The sequence below is a fragment of the Enhydra lutris genome, unplaced genomic scaffold, assembly GCF_002288905.1.
Source record: "Enhydra lutris kenyoni isolate GAN:26980312 unplaced genomic scaffold, ASM228890v2 scaffoldscaffold13, whole genome shotgun sequence".
Lineage (NCBI taxonomy): Eukaryota > Metazoa > Chordata > Mammalia > Carnivora > Mustelidae > Enhydra > Enhydra lutris.
Window position 1 is genome coordinate 6825587 of NW_019154097.1, and position 20026 is coordinate 6845612.

Below are 20026 nucleotides of genomic sequence, written 5' to 3' on the forward strand. Positions count from 1 at the left end.
GGCGGCCTCCCGCTGGCTGAAGAGGCGGTGCTTTCCGCGTGTCCCCGGAAGGACTTAGAGCGAAAGGCGGGAGAAGGAAGCAGCCGAAAGGCGGAGGAAGCCCGAGGGGGTGGTTGCGTGCGGACCGGACGCTCTGGGCCTGGTGAGCTTCCAGACGCCGGCTCTCGGGCACCCGAACCAGCCGAGCCCAGCCGGCCGCCTCTCCAGCTTGCGCTGCTGCACCCGTCGGGAGCGAGTGCGCCTGCGCGCCTGCCACCGCGCGCGCCTTGTCGCTGTCCTCTCACCCGCCGGCGGCCCGACAGTTCCTACCGCGCTCCCCTCCCGGCCTCTCTCAGCTCGGCAGCGCCCCGGCGTGCGGCATGTCCCGGCGGCGGCACAGCGACGAGAACGACGGTGAGTGCCCTCGGCCCGACCGCCGAGGCCGCACCCACGCGGGGGCCGAGGTCTCGGGGACTCGAGGAAAGGGATGGGAAGCCCCCCCACCCACCCACACACCCCCACACCCCGGCAGCGTTTGGGGGACCAGGCAGGCAGAGCGGGAATGTGGCCGAGCGACTTCTAAAAAGCCTCCCGCTGTCCTCCTCCCCACCTCCTTTAGTGGTTGGCCCCGTGGACCTCTGGTCTGTAAGGACTTCTCAGGATCTGGTCTTCAGTACCGCCGAGTAGGGAAGCACACCTGGGTCTGTGCGGCCACCTCTTAGGCACAGTGACAGGTACCCACTGGTCCCGGTGTCTCGTTTTGACCCTCAGACTGCACCTGAAAAAGGGCTCCCAGAAGGGAAGAAACAAAGCGGTGAGTGGGAGATCTGATGAACCGCAGTCTGAGAGCCCTGCTGCCCCCGTCATCCGTTGGTTTGCCTTCTCTCATGCTGCAAGGAGAGAAGTCTGTTACCCACACTCACCCACATCTGTTTACCAATAAACAGATGCACGTTGTTACGGTAGATTTCGAACTAGCTGCAAGTGTATTTCCCTCTTGAAGAGAAAAGTGCCGGAAAACTAACTGGAGACCACTTAGGGATTGAGATCAGGGGTTCTCTACTCCATTTGGATGGTTTGCGCTCCAGGGGATCATGATGTTGCCACCATAAAAACCAAGGATAATTTTGCTAAAAACAGGAAAGGATGGGGCGCCTGGGTGGCTCAGTGGGTTAAGCCACTGCCTTCGGCTCAGGTCATGATCTCAGAGTCCTGGGATCGAGCCCCACATCGGGCTCTCTGCTCAGCAGGGAGCCTGCTTTCCCCCCCTTTCTGTGCCTACTTGTGATATCTCTCTCTCTGTCAAATAAATAAATAAAATCTTAAAAAAAAAAAACAACAGGAAAAGATGCTTACATTACAGAAATGCGTCAAAAACATACGTCCACCAAACAAGGAAGAAATCGAGTAATTCTGTTGTTATATTGTAGCTTATTGTTCTTTAAAAGGGATGTGGTGTGGTGGTTAAGAGGCCAGACTTTGGAATCAGAGGGTTTAAGTTCAAAGCTAGACTCTATCATTACTTCATGATCTTTCCCAGATTCTCTCACCTCTGTAAGGCTTAGTCTGTAATGTAGAAATGTAAAGTAGAAGTCTATAATGTAGTGATACATAACCTCTTCTCAGTTTTATGAGGGTGGAGTTAATACATGTAACAAATATCTCATGATGATATTTACTTATCATCTGTTAATGCTGAAGAACTGACAAACATTGGCAGATGTCAATGATGTAAGAAAAAATATGGAAGAAAATGTTTTATTTAATTAATTTTCTTCACTAACATTTTCTTATCCTTGAGTTTTGGGACATTTGGGAGTAGGAACAGAATCACATGTCTTTGGTTTTAATAATGAAACATTGGATCTCTGCTAGGGAATGGCTTGAGAGAATATTCTAGTTCATCCTTATCTGATACCTAAGGATCCAGAGTTTTAGTGCAATAAACATGGAGACAGCTAGCAGCGCCCAGACACTGGTGAAAGCACGTCCAGGGTTCTCTTCACTACCCAAGTATTCTATGCTGCGTGCTTAGATTTTTTTTTTTTTTTTTTCCTAAACACATGAGGTTTTTTGTATAATGGACATACAGGGCACAGAAAATACAGTTTTCATATGCTTTGAGTTGGATTTATTAAAATTAATGTGCTTGAAGTGATTGCTTGGGGTTTAGGGAACTCGAGTCTTTTAAAGTTCTTCCCATTTTCTTGCTTTTCTCCACTCTTCTCCCTTCTGGGGCACCCTTAAAGGGAGAGAAAATGTTTCCAGAGAGCAACCTGGAGAATTGAATGTGAATATGTAGAAAACAACTTTTGCTTTTGCTACTGTGATGGTGGCATAACTTTCTTGGGAGTTAGTTTCTTTTAATACCAGCTGGATAGTAAATCATGGTCCATTTGGAATAATTAAGACAAAATAAGAATAATTAAGACAAAAAGAAGTAAAATGAATTAATTAAAGTTTACTCTGGTCAATAATTTAGTAGTAGAGGGGGAGTTTATAGTTTTCTGGGATACTCTACCAAATCTGGAACTTTTATAAATTGCCACAATTTGGGTAATAATCAGCTGGGGTTTACCCTAAACAGTAAGCTAAATATTTTAGCTAAGTATCTACTGATTTTTGAATATCTGAAATAGTAGACATTTAAATGTTATAGAAGGCTATTTTAAAATAGCCTGAATTGTAGTAGTCGTAATTAATTTGATACATTTGAGCACTTCTGGATTATTGTCAGCTCTTATCTGTCACTGGCTGCCATGACTTTCCATATGCTTGACAAGATACAATCATTTATTCAACAAGCATTTAACAGTGCCAGGCACTGTCCTAACTACTGGCAGTATAGTAGTGAACAGTGTAATGGCTAAGCCTCCCTTTTACAGACAGAACACAATCAAATAAAATATAGTGCATCACATGGTGGTAAGTGCTGTGGAGAAAAATGAAAATGGGTAAAGAGGGTAGAGACTGTTGGCGAGGTGGATTTGCTGTTTTATTAGGGTTGATCAGGAAAGGCTGCACTATGAATGGCATCTGATCAAAGACTTGCAGGAAATAAGGGAGCAAACCAGGTGGCTGTATGGGGAAAAGCAGTGGTCTAAGAAAAGAGAACCGTGAGTGCAGAGGACTTAAAGCTGGAGCATTCAAGGCCAGTGTCCCTGGAGCAGAGCGGAGTGGGAGAGGTGGGGTTGGGGAAGTTGTAGGAACTAAGATCAGAGAGGTTGGGAGGATCAGCTCATAGAGGGCTTAATAGAGTTAAAGCTCATAGAGTTTTAAAATTGTATCTCTTTGTTGAGACTAGAGTATCCAGGATCCAGGGAAATAAGTTAGGAAACTACCAGTCTAGTTCTGCCGGAGTGGAGTTCAATTTGTAGAGAAGGAAAGGGAAACCCTAAATTGGAAATCAGTGTGTGTGGATACTGGTTCAATGCTAAATCTAACTCATTTCTTAGAATACCTTTAAGAATTTCTCTGAAGCTTTTCAGTTATTATAGGATATACATATAACAGCTGTTCAGTACTTTGCTTATTTTGTTCTTCTGAGAAAGTATATCATCATAACCTTTGTCAAAAACCCATATTAACCCATTTTTAAGCTACTTAGAATTAGGTCCTTATCTTTTAGACTATGACTACTTTTTTAACTTAACTGTACAAAAAATGATTAGAGGTGAAAGGATTTGTTACTCCAGGAAAGCGTATAGTTTGTTTCAGGCATGATAGTCACCTCTGCCGTAAATCTCCAAAATCAAGGTACTTTACTTTTGCCTTTTACCTGGTTGGTTTTGCTACTTTACTTTCTTTCTTATAGGGTTGGTCTTTGTTTTCCAGTTTGTGGGTTTTATAATAATTAAGGGTTTAAGATGTAGTTCAGTATATCCATATAAAGTTAGGATTTGTCTTACAGAGAAAATACTAGTGTATGGAGATCCTTTCAAAAAAAATTTTTAAGATTTATTTATTAGAGAGAGAGTGCACATACAAGCAGGGGGAAGGGCAGAGGAAGAGACAGAATCTCAAGCAGACTCCATGTCCACTGTGGAGCCTGATGCGGGGGTTCTTCCTCATGACCCTCGGATCATGACCTGAGCAGAAACTAAGAGTCAGAGGCTCAACCCTCTGAGCTACCCAGGTGCCCACAAATGTGTTTTAATAAAGACCTGCCTCTGTTTCTCTCCTAAACTAGCCAAGGGTATCAGAATGAAGTGGCAATATGTAACTTGAATCTATATTGTAAAACTGCTGTGTTGTTACATTTAATATAAAATCTGTTCTTGCTTTGGGAGCTACCATAGATAGGTTTTCTTGAGGGCATATGAAAACATTTGGCTAATTCCCAAAATTTTATTCTTAATGAAGATGCTTTATTCTGTGTGCCCAGGTTCTCTTCTGAGTTCAATATCCTGTACTGTCATGAGTTCAGATATGTCTGTAATTGTACCACCTCTCCTTCATATCCTCTCAAATATCAGGTGAGAGTAGGGCATATCTGCTTAATACTTTCTGCCTCCTCCCATTCTCCAAACAAAACGTGTGCTTTCTTATAGTCAGAATGGCAAGAGAGAAAATAGGAGTTGTAGCTCAGGGAGGACCATGTACTTGTATTTTCTGTTTTCTTCAGAAATCCTACCTTCTCTCCTACTGCATTATTTTCTCCTTTTCTAGGTTACAAGAGGGTCTGGGAGGGTTGCTTTAAACAGTGGAATATGATTCCAGATTGATTTGGGAACAAGCCAGCTGGAGAGTAATTTAGGGAGGATGTGGAGGGTGGGATGTGAGATAAAGGGTGAGTGGAGTAGATGGGCCAGAAAGAAAGTAATGGTAGTTAAAGTTTAAAAAACAATAATAAAAAAACAAAAAAATGCTCTCATTCAGCTAGTTTTTCACTATCTGCTTTTCCCAACCTTACCGGAATCTGGTTCTGAAGAACACTGTTAGTATATCCTGCTTTCTAGACAGAGTTGCTCAGCCATCATTGACATTTCGGGCTAGATTATTCTTTGTTGTTGGGAGTTGTCCTAGGCAATGTAATATGTTTAGCAGAATCCATGGCCTCTACCCACTGGATGTCAGTAGCACTCCCCCAGTTGTGACAGCTAAAAATGTCTCCAGAGATTGCCACGCTGCCCCTAGCGGGGGCAAAACTCACCCAATTAAGAACCACTGCTATTTTAACATCCTGGCTGTCAGCTTATATAAACATTGCTTTGAATATGAGGGTTTTTTCAGTGAATAAATCCTAGAAATAGATCCTAGAAATAGAAGACTTTCGTGTCAAAGTTGGCTGTTTGGGTGATGGAACCATTATAGATCCTGTAATGTAGTAGGTTTGATGTATACTTGAGAATGAAGGTCACTGATTCCACTGTGTCACACATGTCTACTTTACATGGGCTGGGATCTCCAGGAATACATCTTAGCTCTGTAACACTGCGTGTGTGTTAAATCTTTTTATGTCATTATCCTTTCAAAACTATATTCATTTATTATTTAAGCCAGATCATAATAACAACAAGGGGTCAGGGGGGTCAAAGCACAAAGTGCTTTACTCTGTGGCCTTGTATAGCACTTCCATCTGGTCCTATCTGGATTGTAACAGATTGGTTTTATTCAGCTAAGTTCAAGTGGTACTTGAAGATCATTTCAGTCATTAAAGAGACTTTCAACACCCAAGCTTAGGATAGTGGAGTGCTGTTTTTTTTTTAAGAATCACCATATATTTCAAGCCAGATGTAACAGTGGCAAGTAAGTGATTATGAATTCTATAAAAATGGCCCAGTTCCTTTGTCTATACAAGTCTGGAGAAGATTGAGGTTATATTTAACTTACTTCTAGGTAATTCTAGATCCAAGTGCAGATTTCATTATTAATGCAGATCCCTAACACTGTTACAGAGTATTGCTTCCTTGTTCACATGCTGTCCTAAAAATCTAATCGGTGGAAATCAAAATTGAATTATATTGGGAGACTAGCCAACATTGTGTTTATCAACAGCATCATGTTCTATACTTAACACTATTAATTTAAAAATTCTAAGCAGTAGGTTATCCCACAAAAGGATATAAGGTGTGTGTATTAAGGTTTTAAACATAATGGTAAGAGATGATTAATAGTAAGAATCTGAACAATAGTAGACAGTCCAGTACCTAAGTTGATTCATAGTTTGTTCACCTTGAATTCTTCAGCAACCAAAAGGACAGGTGGATGATGGGTAATGATTTCAGTGTGGTAGTTTTTTTTTTTTTTTTTAAGATTCTTTGAATGATACAGTTTTTTAATATAATAGACTAGTGGTTGAAGTAGGAAATGATAAAACATACTTTTCCCCCACCAATTATTTGATAAAGTGCTCAGGATGTTTCTTTGAGTATTTGTCTGTTGATTATGATTCCCATTGCTTGGGGTAAGCAATACCCTAATGCTGCATGGTCTACAGAACCAAAGCTATTAATTGAAGAGTTAAAAGTTCAGACTCCTGTGAAACTAGTGAGGAATCCTGATGTTTTATGTTCCCTTTCCCATCTTCTGAAGTTGTCCCCCCCCTTTTTTTTTGCCTAGTCTAGTCTTTCCAAAGCATTTAGCTTGGTTTTTGTACCCATATTTCATCAGTTTACAAAATAATTTTTATTACTAGAATAATGAGTACTGCTGGCAATAGGAGGCTTTAGGACCAAGCAGCTGAAGATCGGTGAACAATTCTGTCTAAAGAATGGGAGTAGCAGTACAGTACAGTACAATAACAGTACAGTTATTCCATGTTCCACAGAATAACTACAGTGGTTAGGATGTTGTAAGCAGCGTTCCTATCTATCCCCAGGAGTGGACAGGGCTGCTGCCTTGCATAGCCTCATGGGGCACTAGTCACAGCAAATTGAATATAACGAATGCCTTTTGGAGTTACAACAGTGTCCATGGGTATGGAGACCTTTGGTGAATCTAGCTAGCCCAGTCAGAGAGGTGGTGGGTCAGTTAAGAGCTTCTGTAAAAACTAGAGTTTCTGGTAGGAAAGAGATACTAGTATTTAAAAGGTTAAGTAAAATTTGCAATAGTGGATTCATCATGTAATACTAATTTTTTTACATTGTTGAAACAGGAGGACAGCCTCACAAAAGGAGAAAGACCTCTGATGCCAATGAAACTGAAGATCATTTGGAATCGTTAATATGCAAAGTGGGAGAAAAGGTATGTGCCAAATAGGCCCAAACTGTGATGGGGTTAGGGTTGTAGTTGACCGTGCTTGATTCATTTCTGCAGCTGAAACTTGGTGATCTAGGTTTTAGGTGAAACTTGTATTACCATTAATCTGTATCCCAATGTAAATTCATTTTAAACCCTTGGGATGCAGATAATTAAGAGTTAAATGTTTTTAGTAACCGTCATACAACATAAATATGAATCTTAGAAGAGACCTTAAGGAATAACCCTCTCAGTTTATAAGTAATGAACCAAACAAGTTCTGGATACCCGAGGTAATTTGCTCAGAGTCATATATTAAGTGTGAGATACAAGAGAGCCAATGATGTCCCCCCATTTCTGATTCTTATTCTGCTACCTTAGACTGCTTGCTTTGAAAATTTCATTATTCTCTTTTTATGGATTTCTAAAGAACAGTAATTACCTGAATTGGTTTATACTAAACCTGTCATAGTGCCTTATGCATGTAAGGCTTTAACTTTTTTTATGACCACATAGAAAATTTTAACTCACTAATTGCTGAGTACTTAACAGATATTTGATATGCTGTCCTCTACAGAGTGCCTGCTCTCTGGAGAGCAACCTAGAAGGCTTGGCAGGTGTTTTAGAAGCTGATCTTCCTAACTACAAGAGCAAGATCTTAAGGCTTCTTTGTACAGTGTATGTATGCAAAAGATTTATGAATCCAGGTGATAATGTATTATCTACTCTTAAATGCTTTGGGAATGTGCAAAAGATGTGTTTACATTCATATTTCATTAGCTTTTCTTCTAATGGGAAATTTATATGAACAAAATGAACTTTGTGTACTCTTTTTTTCTTAGAGATAAATAAGACTAAAATTGAGCATTTTCCTTACATTTTGTTTCTTGGAACTTTCAAATCATTTGAGTTGACTATTTTTAAGTGAGAAAGTAGACACTTTTCACATTCAGAGATTTTTCTTTTAAGCATATGCATTTAATATAAGAGTTTAATGTGTATTTTTAGCCAGTAGTACCAAACAAATGTGGGAACTGGTCACTTGAGTAATAGTCCTTCTTAGAAGACCGAAGAAGCTTTTGAAGCTATTACTTTGTTTAATCTTTCTTTGAGTTAAGTTAGCTAGAACAAATATTATTTAATCCATGAGTAAATTAAAGTGGGAAAAGTCTCAAGAAATCATGAAACAGTCTCTCCCATGGTGGAATTAACAATCCAGGCTTTCGCATCTGTCAGATGGACATTGATCATTCTGAATTTTATGCTTTGCAAAGAAATGGTCACAACTTTTAGATAAAAGGGGTCTTTGTGCTGTACTTTATATTATTAGGTATTTTAAAATTTCAAACATGAAGTTGACTTGTAAGTTATTTCAAATATTTTGATTAATGCTTGCAGCTCATTTTTGAAATTTAAAAATGTATGCATAAATCATAGCTATCAGTAGATTTCATTTTAACCTCTCATAAAGTACAAATTATTTGGGTTCTAGTTTTTGAAAGAAATCCAATTCATATTCAAGAAGACCTGTCCTTAGACTAAGAAATGACTAAGAAAAATTATTTTGCTGTAGTGATCTAGAAGGTGCCTTCTGTTTTGAAAGTGTTTATTAAAATAGAAGAGATTTATGCTAAAACTGTGATGGAAACCATGACTTTGGGGGTGGAGAAGATGGTTACTCTCAGAGCAAGTATTTTTTTAAACCTAAATTGTCCCTACTGCTCTGCTAGGCACCTTGGGAAAACACAAAATGTGTAAGAGTCTGACTGATGATTAGCTCCTATTTGCTTTTCTTTTTGAGAGAATTTCTAAAGGCTACCTAAATTAGGAAACAGCATTTCCTTTTTCCAAAGGTTAATTATTATAATCCTCTTCCCTGCTTTTCAAATAACTTTAATGAAAATTAACACACCTAGAGTAAGCAAACTGGGATGTAAAGAAATATTACTATGTCCAAGTACCATCTTGACATTCAGCAATTTATACTGATAGGAACCTAGTTGGAAGTGGTTTTAGTTCCGAATTTTTTCTTAGCAACTAGAATGGTGTTTCTCAAAGTGGAATTCTGATCCTGTGACATTTGGTTAGCTAAGTTTAGAAATAGTGATGTTCTATCTCCCCCTTAATGATTCCACATTAAAGAAACTGGTTTCACCCAGCATTCCCCAGATGTTTTACCGTGGAAACATCTTCTGTAGAACTACTCTTAGAGTTCACTAAACACATTGGAAGAAAAACTGGTCTAGCATTAATTATATTTATTTTAGTTTGATAACTTTATAATTAAAGTGTTTTACCTAATTTGTGGATTAGCTAGAAATAAAATGAAAAATCTCAGGGGTCATGTCTGCAACTCGTCTCAACATTTGTGCCTTTTCTGAAGTAGTTTTAAAAATATAACTCAAAGTATGGGGCACCTGGGTGGCTCTGTTGGTTAAGGATCTGCCTTCAGACCAGGTCATGATCCCAGGGTCCTGGGATTGAGCCCTGCATTGGGCTCCCTGCTCAGTGGGGATTCTGCTTCTCCCCTTCTCTCTGCCTCTTCCCCTGCTTTTGTGCACTCTCTCTCTCTCTCTCTGTCTTCTAAATAAAACCCTTAAAAATTTTTTTCTTAAATATTGCTCAAAGTAACTCTGTTCCAATGTTGGTAAAATGATAAAAGATTTATATAATATAGAATTGAGCAACTTAACATAATACTGTTGTTTTGGGGTTTTCTTGTACTGGGTTCTCAAATCAGTGCACGCCTGTTACCTGAGAAGTTGACAATTTATACAACATTAGTTGGACTGCTGAATGCCAGGAATTACAACTTTGGTGGAGAGTTTGTAGAAGCTATGATTCGACAACTTAAGGAATCATTAAAAGCAAACAATTATAATGAAGCTGTATATTTGGTAAGTTACTTTTTTGGTGTATTATGACGTAGTGTTGGGATGGAGAGAAGTGAGCTACAACCAACGAATTTATCCTTTCTTCTGAAATAGAGTTCCCCACTCACCACAGTAGCTGCTCTTCTGAAACCATTCTCACTTAAGGTACCACAGAGCTCATTACCAAATCCAGTGGCTTCTTTTCACTCTTAAATCCTAGTTGACCTTCCTATAGCACGTGATGCTTTACACTCCTTTTTTGTCTTGGGTTTCTGCAACACCACTATTTCAGGATCTCCTGCTGCTGCCACTCCCTTCTATTCCTCTGTCTCCTTTTACCGGGTCATCTTCCTTTACCCCTTACATTTTGTGTTTCCCAGGATTCTGTCCTCACTTCACTTTAAACACTCTCCCCTGAAGCATTCTTACTCTCTCTTTGCATTATTAACCATCTTTATTTGGGTGACACGACCCCCATCCTGACAAGTCAGTAACTGAATGTCCTGTTTCAGCCTTTCTCTTGAGCTCCAGACCTGTGTTCCAAATACTGCTGGATAGCCCTTAGATATCTTGCCTGGAAATTCCTAAAAGTAATGCATCATTCTGTCTTCTCTCCAAACTGCACACAGGGTCTGCTGTCTACTGCATAACCCAGCTAGGGACCTGAGTGTTAATGTTTGCCTTCCCTTTGCCCCCTCATCCTTTAAGCAATCCCCAGGTCCTGTCACTTCTGCCTTATAAATTGCTCTCTGGTCAGTCCCTTTTGTCTCCAGGGCCTCTGGCATAATTCATACCTTCCTCTCGTGCTTTTTTATTTCTTTTATTTAAGTAAGCTTTATGCCCAGCATGGGGCTTGAACTCACTACTCCCAAGATCCAGAGTCTCATGCCCTAAACTAAGCCAACCAGGCACTCCCTCCCTCTTCATCTCTTCAAATAGCCTCTTTACTGTTCTTTTGCATCCGGATTCTCTGCCTTTCACTGTATTGTCTACTGTGGCACCAGACTGGTCTTCCTGTAACTCACTCTGCTCATGTTGGTATAGATCACAAACCCCTGTTCTTTCCCATTCTCTAAAGTGGAGGGTCTTAAAAGCCTGTGCATAAGGTGATTCACTGGGTTAGCAGAAATAAATATTTATCTTAAAAGAAAATGGAATTAATAAGCCCTACTAATGTGTAATACATGGATTGACAGTGGGCCGGTGTGTATTATATGTATTTATTTAAGTATGGTGCATATGTTTGTTTATATCACATGAGTTGGAGGCATGTGATCAAATTCTTTTATTGAGTATGTTATCAAAAAAAAGTTAGCCACCAATCAGGCTGTAAGATTAAGTCCAGATTCCATATTGACGTTTTATGGTTGCCCCAATCTGTTTCTCTGTCCTTATAATATATGTATACATATGTCTATATATATATATATATATATATATATATATATATATATATAAACACACACACATACACCCCCCCATATACCCTCCAGCTGTCAACGGTTACTTGCAGATCCCTGAACACATCCTTTTGAACCCTTCTGCCTAGAATAGTCTTGTTGCTCCCCCCTCGAGGCAGACTTCACTCATCCTTTATGACCTAGTCCTGGTGTTACCTCCTTTACAATGCTCTCCCCTACTCCCTTAGCACTGTTCCTAGAACGCTTTTTATTTACCCTCTAGTATAGGAGTCATTCCTTTGGGTTGAGATTATGCTCGTCCCACTAGACTGTGAGCTCCCACATGACAGGGATCTTAATACTGCTTAGCAGTGGCGCACAAAGGATATCCAACAGATAGCCGTTCAGAAATTTCCAGTTCTGTAATCCAGGGAAAATTTTTTCACAGAGAACAGAAAAGAAGATGATAGGTTGAGGTAGCTCTGTGGAATGGGAACCTGTAAATGCAGATTCCTGTCCGTCATCCTGTTCCGGTCATAACTACTCAGCTCTGCTGTTGTAGAACAAAAGCAGCTATAGACAGTATATAAATGAGTGAGCATGCTGTGTTCCAATATAGGTTTATTTGTGGACACTGAAACTTGATTTCATATGATTTGTATAAATCGTAAAATACCCTTGGATTTTTTCAAGCATTTAACTATCCAAAACCACTCTTAGTTCACAGGCTATGCAAAAGAAAAACAGGCCACAGGCTAGCTTCGGCCTTAAGGGGTAGTTTTTCAGACCTGTGGTCTCAGTCATTACAAGATTGCCTGTTGTGTGATTCTGTCACATTTAGATTTAATAGAAACTGTTTTCCCTAATAGGTCCGTTTTTTATCTGATCTTGTGAATTGTCATGTCATTGCTGCCCCATCCATGGTTGCTATGTTTGAAAATTTTGTAAGTGTAACTCAGGAAGAAGATGTACCTCAGGTAAGAAAACCCCTTATGTTGAATCTTACCCATATAGTACAAAGAATTTTTCACTTGGTGACCTTTTAGTAATCAAACCCAAAAGATAACAGTATATTATCACACTCTAGATTCTTAATATCTGCAGGCTAAGTCATCTGCCATAGTGGTGGGTTCTCTTGGTATCGCTATGTTAATTCAAATGATTCCAATAAAATTAAAACTAATAAAAGGTAGAAATGTTCTGATTAAGCAAGGTGTCTTACTTAAGCCTCCATAGGATTTCATTCAAAAGTAAACACAATATGTATGAAAATTAACTAGCACACATTTTAAGTTTGCCTTTTTAAAAATTCTTCAGGTGCGGAGAGATTGGTATGTTTATGCGTTTCTGTCGTCTTTGCCCTGGGTTGGAAAGGAGTTGTACGAAAAGAAAGATGCAGAGATGGACCGCATCTTCGCTAACACTGAAAGCTATCTAAAGTAAGGACACAGCTCATAGTTCTTACTGATATGATGAATGTGTTGTATTGTATCTGTTAGTATTGCCGTGTTAGTTTCCATTTCTCAAAGATAAGCTGTGGGTTTCCCTATGGCTTCCTCTAAGTAACTTCATTCCCCTACTGTTGTAATTTACTGAGACCTCAGAGTGATCAAATGTTTGCTTACTTTGCTGGTGCGAAGGAGTTGGTAACATAGCTCCTTTTAAGCCGCTTTGGTACATATTAGCAAAGCCATAAAATATCTTTTGTCTTCACACAGTGGTTCTCAAATCGTAGTGTGCATAGAATCACCAATGGTACTTAAATAGGCTCCGACCCCAACCTGCAGACCTACTGAATCACAGTACTGGAGAGAGAGGTTTAGCACATACAATGTATTTATTTCATGTAAGTTAATCCCAAACCAAGTCCTTAAAACAGTGGCTCATAACTTCTACCCAGTGCACACTTCCTGAATAATATGACACATTTCAGTTAAAATAGTCTCATGTCCTCTTATTACCTTTTCTTCCAAGTGGCACAAAAACTTGGTTTGTCTAATTAGGTATAATACTAACAATAGGGCTTGTCCATAAATTTAGCAGTTAACCAGCAGCATGGTAATGGTTTTGTGTCCCCTTAAGTTCTTTCAGAATAATTTTGTTTTAAGTTTCATATTCTATCAATAGGTAACTTGTTTGGATATTGTTAGTCAGTCAGTTACAAACAAAGTTACAAGAAGTCTAAAGATAAAAATTTCCTTTGTTCTTAAGTTACTTTTAAATGGCAAATCTCTAACATTTTTATGTTTTTTGAAAGGCATACTGGTTCTTTTTAGAATGTAGGTGTTTGCAAAAGAATAAAAATAAAAGAATATGAATATCTTAACATTTGAGTATATATCCTTCCCCTTTTTTATACAAATGGTAGTCCAGTATACATACTGTTCTTCACTTGCTTTTTTTTCCCCACTTAATATAGCTTGAACTTATTGCATAAAAGTACATAGGACTGCCTGACTGTTTGTTTTAAGATTTTATTTATTTATTTGACAGAGAGAGAGAGTGAGCCCAAGCAGGGGAGAAGAGGCTCCCCACTGAGCAGGGAGCCTGATGTAGGACTCGATCCCAGCACCCTGGGATCATGACCTGAGCCCAAGGCAGACCCTTAACCAGCTGAGCCACCCAGGCGTCCCTGCCTCATTCTTTTTTAACAGCTCTACAGTATTCCACTCTTTCAACATACCATAATTTAACAAGTCCCTTGTTAGTAGACATTTAGGTTATTTCCAGTCTTTTGGTATTATAAACAGTGCTTCAGTGAATATCCTTATGTATGTGTCTTCATGTACGTAAGATAATATATCTGTGGAGAGTGGGAGTTTTTAGAAAAGGCATTGCTGGGTTGAAGTGTCTTAACAATCTTAATTTTGATAGACTTAGTCAAATGGCCTTCCAAAGAGATTATACTCTTCCAGATCTCCTCTAAAGAGATGATATCAATTAACCCCTGTGCCAGCAGTGTTTGAAATTGTGTGCTTGCCCATATTTCAGCAATATACATGATCAAAATTTTTGTTATCTGCCAATCTGATAGGTAAAAATGTTACTTTACTGCTTTGATTTGCATTTTATTAATTATGAAACAACTGAACATCTTTCTGTGTTGTTAGAAACCTAAGTGTAGATTTTTATTTCTATGTTTAGAAGACGCCAAAAGACACATGTCCCCATGTTACAGGTATGGACGGCTGAGAAACCACACCCGCAAGAAGAGGTGAGTGGATTCTCAGCGTCTCAGGACACAAGCACAGCCAGCTCTTGAGCAGATTCTTAGCTCTGATGTAGTCAGATCCCTCTGTTTATATGCATTCGCTTGTTTTCCACATACCATATCAGGGGTCCAGCTCCTCATAGCTCTAGGTGTATAGTGGGGTTTTTTTTTAAGATTTTATTTATTTGAGAGAGAAAACATGTGCAGGGGCAGGGGTTGGGGTCAGTCAGGGAGTGTCGGCAGTCGGAGAGGGAGAGACAATCTCCAGCAGACTCCATGCTTAGCATGGAGCGCAACATGGGGCTTGATCCCCCAACCCCAAGATCGTGACCTGAGCCGAAATCAAGAGTCAGACACTTCAACTGACTGAGCTATGCAGGCGCCCCTGGCATATAGTGGATTTTTAATAAGTGTTAGAATGTAATCAAAGCATTCCCTGTTCTGTGTGATTCCAGTTACAGTTATTTTTTTTTAAAGATTTTATTTATTTATTTGACAGAGAGAGATCACAAGTAGGCAGAGAGGCAGGCAGAGAGAGAGAGGGAAACAGGCTCCCCGCTGAGCAGGACCCTGGGATCATGACCTGAGCCGAAGGCAGAGACTTAACCCACTGAGCCACCCAGGCACCCCAGTTACAGTTATTTTTTATTTAAATGCCCCGTTTGAAAATGGAAGTGGTCACAGCCTCAGACAGGTAGACTTTATAAAGTAATTAAAAACAAAAACTTAGCACCGTTCCTCTGTACTATATTTAATTGCGAACTAGCTTACTTTTGAATCCTGTCTTTTATAAGGTAATGGTTTTTGGTTTATGTAGTCATAATGTTAATTTTTATGTACCTCCGAATATATATATTAATTATTAAAAATTAATTTGTCTTTAGTATTTAGATTGCCTGTGGGCCCAGATTCAGAAATTGAAAAAGGATCGCTGGCAGGAGCGGCACATCCTAAGACCTTATCTTGCCTTTGACAGCATCCTTTGTGAAGCACTGCAGCACAACCTGCCTCCTTTTACGCCACCTCCTCACACGGAAGACTCGGTGTACCCGATGCCACGGGTCATCTTCCGAATGTTTGATTACACGGATGATCCCGAGGTATGTGACCAACTGTAAGTTCCTGTCAGAGGGCTTATACTGCATTGTACTTGTGGCCTGATCTTGTCTGAATAATACCTGTGATACATTTTAATTTCGGGTGGTTTATTATCTGAGAGGACCAACAGCAGTGAAGTTAACAGTTTAATTTAGTGAATGGTGTCTCCTCATTATGCAAGAAATTCTGCTCAGCGTGTGCAAGTAGATTGAGAGTACAGGTACAATAGGTTCTGCGGCCAGACTGGTTTGATTTATTTATTTATTTATTTAAACTTTTTTTTTTTTTTTTTTTAGTATTTTATTTATTCATTTGAGAGAGGGAGACAGAGCACAAGCAGGGGGAGAGGCAGAGGGAGAGGGAGAAGCAGACTCTGCTGAGCAGGGAGCCTGACATGGGGCTCGATCCCATGGAGATTCCATGGAGATCCCATGGACGTGGAGATCATGACCAGAGCCAAAGGCAGATGCCCAACCATCTGAGCCACACAGGTGCCCCTGGTTTGAGTTTTAATCCTGTTTAGGTAGATCCTAGCTGTATGATCTTGATTGAGTGAGTTACTTTCTTCTCTGCCTTCGTTTCATAATGGAATAATAATAAAAGTATGTTCTAATAAAGTTTTAATGAGGATTGAATTACTAAAGCATAAAATGCATGGAACGGTATGTGACATGAGTGCTCAATAATTTTAGCTATTATTAATAAGACTTTTTTTTAAGAACGATACCCAAGTTTTGGGGGGGGATTGTTTTTTGTTTATTGGTTTTGGTGGCTTTTTTGTTGTTGTTCTTTGGGCTTTTTTTTGGTTGCTGTTTTTTTGGTTTCTTAAGATTTTATCCATTTGAGAGAGAAAGCATGAGCCAGGGGTGTGGGGGTAGGGGCAGAGGGAGAGGGAGAAGCAGGCTCCCCACTGAGCAGGGAGCCTGATGCCAGGCTCGGTCCTAGGACTCCAGGATCACCACCTGAGCCAAAGGCAGACTCAACTGACTGAGCCACCCAGGCGCCCCCCAGAAATACCCAGTTTTTGAGATTATCCATCTCTCTCTAACTCTCACAGCTTGTCTTATTATTTGTACTATGTAACTGTTTTTTTAAAATATTATGAAATATTTTTAGGGGTCCTGGGTGGCTCAGTCATTTAAGCATCCGACTCTTGATTTCAGGCTTAGCTCGGGATCTCAGGGTTCTGGGATGGAGCCCCATGAGGCTCTATGCTGAGCATGGAGTCTGCTTGGGATTCTCGCTCTCTCTCCCTCTGCCCCTCCCTCTCCCCCACATTCATTCATTCTCTCTCTTAAGTAAATAAATCTTAAAATATTTTAGAAATATTTTTAATTTAAAAACCTCAAAGATGAGTATAATCTGACTATAGTTTTTAAATATACATATTCTTTATTATGAAGCCAAGTTGTTAACAGCTATGACACTTCACCAATTAAGAAAATGTATTTTGATACTAACTTTTGGTATAAAATTTCACATTTTCACATTTTATTTTATATTTTCACATTTATATGTATTTTTTACTTATTTTATTATAATATTATATTTATTTTTATTATTTATTTATTTATTTTTATTATATTTATATTTTCACATTTTATTTTATATCTTTGCATTTGAATGACTGTCTTAACTTGAACATCCCAGCAGCAAGCATGGCGAAGACTGGATCAGTTCTGGCTAAAGTACCGTACCCATTGCTTAGTACATCCTAGTCAGCAGAGAGTAGGGTTTCTCAGCCTTGGCACAGTTGACGTTTGGGGCTGGAGAATTCTTTGTGGTGGGGGCTGTCCGGTGACTGTAGGATGCTTAGCAGCACCCCTGGCCTCTACCAGCGGCCTGTAGAGGGAAAATGTCAGGTGTGACAACCACAACTCTCTCCAGAGATTTCCAGGTGATCCCTGAGGGCAAAATTATTCCGTTTTGAGAACCAGTATTGCCACCTGAGATCAAACTTGGCGTTTTCTTTCTCCTGTTTTCTCTTTTCTGTTCTACCGTAAATTGCTTTTGGGCAGTGAAAATTTAGTATATGTATAACTGGTCTCAGAGTAAAACACTGTCAGATAATCATTTGTATTTACAGAATTATCAGTTTGCTACCCACTTTACTGCATATATAGTGAAATGCTTTTAGTCGACATTATGTAATGGTCTAATAGGGATATCTAATTGGAATCTAATATACATTTAAGATGGCTAGAATCTTTGTAGTTAGGCACTTGTTTGTACAAGAGAAACTAGAATAGAACCTCAAAATGTTTTTCTCTTAATTGATGTTGCTTGTGTATTTCTACTTAATTTTTAAGTAACGTATACTTAATTGGTATTGCCTCTCTAATGTGTCCATATTCCTTTGCCAGAAGAGCATAAACATAAAAGATTTGTTCCCCTAAAAATGAAAAGGATTTGGTGCTTTTGTTTTGGTCTTTGAAAAAAAAGTTTATTAGAAAAAATTAATAGAGATTAAAAGTCTACAAGAGTAAATAATAAGTAAAAATAAAACTCTTTGGACCTCTTTGTTATGCATATACCTTAAAAAAGAATAATAACATGCAGGTAACGTTTTTTAACCATTTTCTTAAACAATATAATATGGCTGTCTTTTTTTTTTTTTTTTTAAGATTTTATGTATTAGAGAGAGAAAGCACAAGTCAAGGGGGAAGGGCAGAGGGAGAGGCAGGCTCCCCACTGAGCAGGGAGCTGATGCAAGGCTTGATCCCAGAACCCGGAAATTATGACCTGAGCCAAAGACAGGCGCTTAACTGACTCAGGTGCCCTGAGTATGGCTGTCTTTCAATGCAATATATGACTTTTTATGTCTATACAGTAACTGAAATAAAAATTTTTCCTCTTTCCATATTTATTATAGAAGTTAATCTACCTCGTGGTTTAAAAAAAATCAAACCATATAGAGCTAATAATATGAACTCTTTGGTTTAATTGAGATGGATGATGATGGTATGGTGTCAGGGGCACTAGCAGAAATGCTGCAGCTGCCATTCTAATTGTATTTGATAGAAGTGACTGTGATGGTGATAGGAATTTTCACACTTCTGAACTTTTATCTTTAATACCCAGTACAGTTTCTGGATCATAATAAGCTCTCAAATATTTGTTGGATAAATGAAAGGCAGTATCTTTTTCTAGGTTTGTAGTATATACATTTGGTTTTCTTTCCAGGGTCCTGTAATGCCAGGGAGTCATTCAGTTGAAAGATTTGTCATAGAAGAGAATCTTCACTGCATCATTAAGTCCCACTGGAAGGAAAGGAAAACTTGGTAAGATTTCATGGTAACTTTTTGAGTGGAGAAAAAGTAGCAATTTTGATTTGGTAAAATATATGTTAAGAGTGTAAGAAAAACTTCCTCTCTTCTGATGCCCTGTCTTGCTAAATAAGACCAATCTCTAAAGACACTTCTTTGCTTTTCCACGGCCTTTCACACTCAAACAGTATCTCTCTGGCTGCTTCATAACACTGTGGTGCTTTATAGTAATGTGCACATGATGTTGGCTTTTTTTGGTGGATATTTGCCATCTGCTATGGACAGACTAACTGGAATCAACTGGTTTTGGTATGAATGCTATGAGAATAAAAGAATATTAATAGCTTTCTAGCATTTAGATACCACGCTTTGGAAAAGTTTATTTTTAGTGTTTCCTTGAGCCTTGGAAAGTTTTGGTTTAGATTTTAAGGTGGAAAGGAATATAGTATTTGTGGAATGGTCTACCCTATTAACACTTTCAAAGTTAGTAGATTTGAATATACTCCTTTTGATCTTTCAAGGATTTGGGGCTGCATTAAAGAGTTTCCTTGTGATAAAGTAATATGTGCTGTAGTTAAGTGAAGTACGAAATCTAGAGCATTTCAGGAAAGATTTCTTTTCCTTAAATCCAAATGCGCTGCTTTTAGAGCTGCCTATTTGAGATACATTTATATAGAGAGAGAAAGATCTATCTATCTATATATATTTTTTGTATCTTTGTATACTTATTAAACCTCACTTGCATTTTTTTGTAGCGCTGCACAGCTGGTGAGCTATCCAGGGAAGAACAAGATCCCCTTGAACTACCATATAGTTGAGGTATGCATTCCACATGGAGCATGTTTCTAAATTTCAGAATCTTTCTGCTGATTTTAAAGTGTAAAGGACTCTTGGCTTTTTTTTTTTCCTTGCAACTTGTCAGGTACTGAAAAGTAACACAGGAGCAAGGAAATTGCTGTTAGTTTTGGTGCTCTGTTAGCCATGTTAGTAAAGTAAAAAGAGGTGTTTGAGCCAAATGGA

At 39.0% G+C, this 20026-nt stretch overlaps 1 protein-coding gene across 3 annotated transcripts in view; it reads left to right on the forward strand.

Annotated features, from left to right (window-relative positions):
* Window positions 1-100: 100 nt before the first annotated feature.
* Window positions 101-20026, forward strand: part of LOC111145548 (nuclear cap binding protein subunit 1) — a 40779-nt gene continuing 20853 nt past the window's right edge. Inside the window, exons 1-10 of one of the 3 annotated variants that reach the window (XM_022500469.1) lie at window positions 101-393; window positions 7076-7164; window positions 7736-7836; window positions 9899-10055; window positions 12301-12408; window positions 12749-12870; window positions 14576-14645; window positions 15527-15742; window positions 18924-19021; window positions 19762-19825. In XM_022500469.1, the coding sequence (XP_022356177.1) occupies window positions 360-393; window positions 7076-7164; window positions 7736-7836; window positions 9899-10055; window positions 12301-12408; window positions 12749-12870; window positions 14576-14645; window positions 15527-15742; window positions 18924-19021; window positions 19762-19825 (1059 nt within the window). In that variant the 5' untranslated portion in view covers window positions 101-359. The other 2 variants (XM_022500470.1, XM_022500471.1) reach the window with 2 other exon arrangements.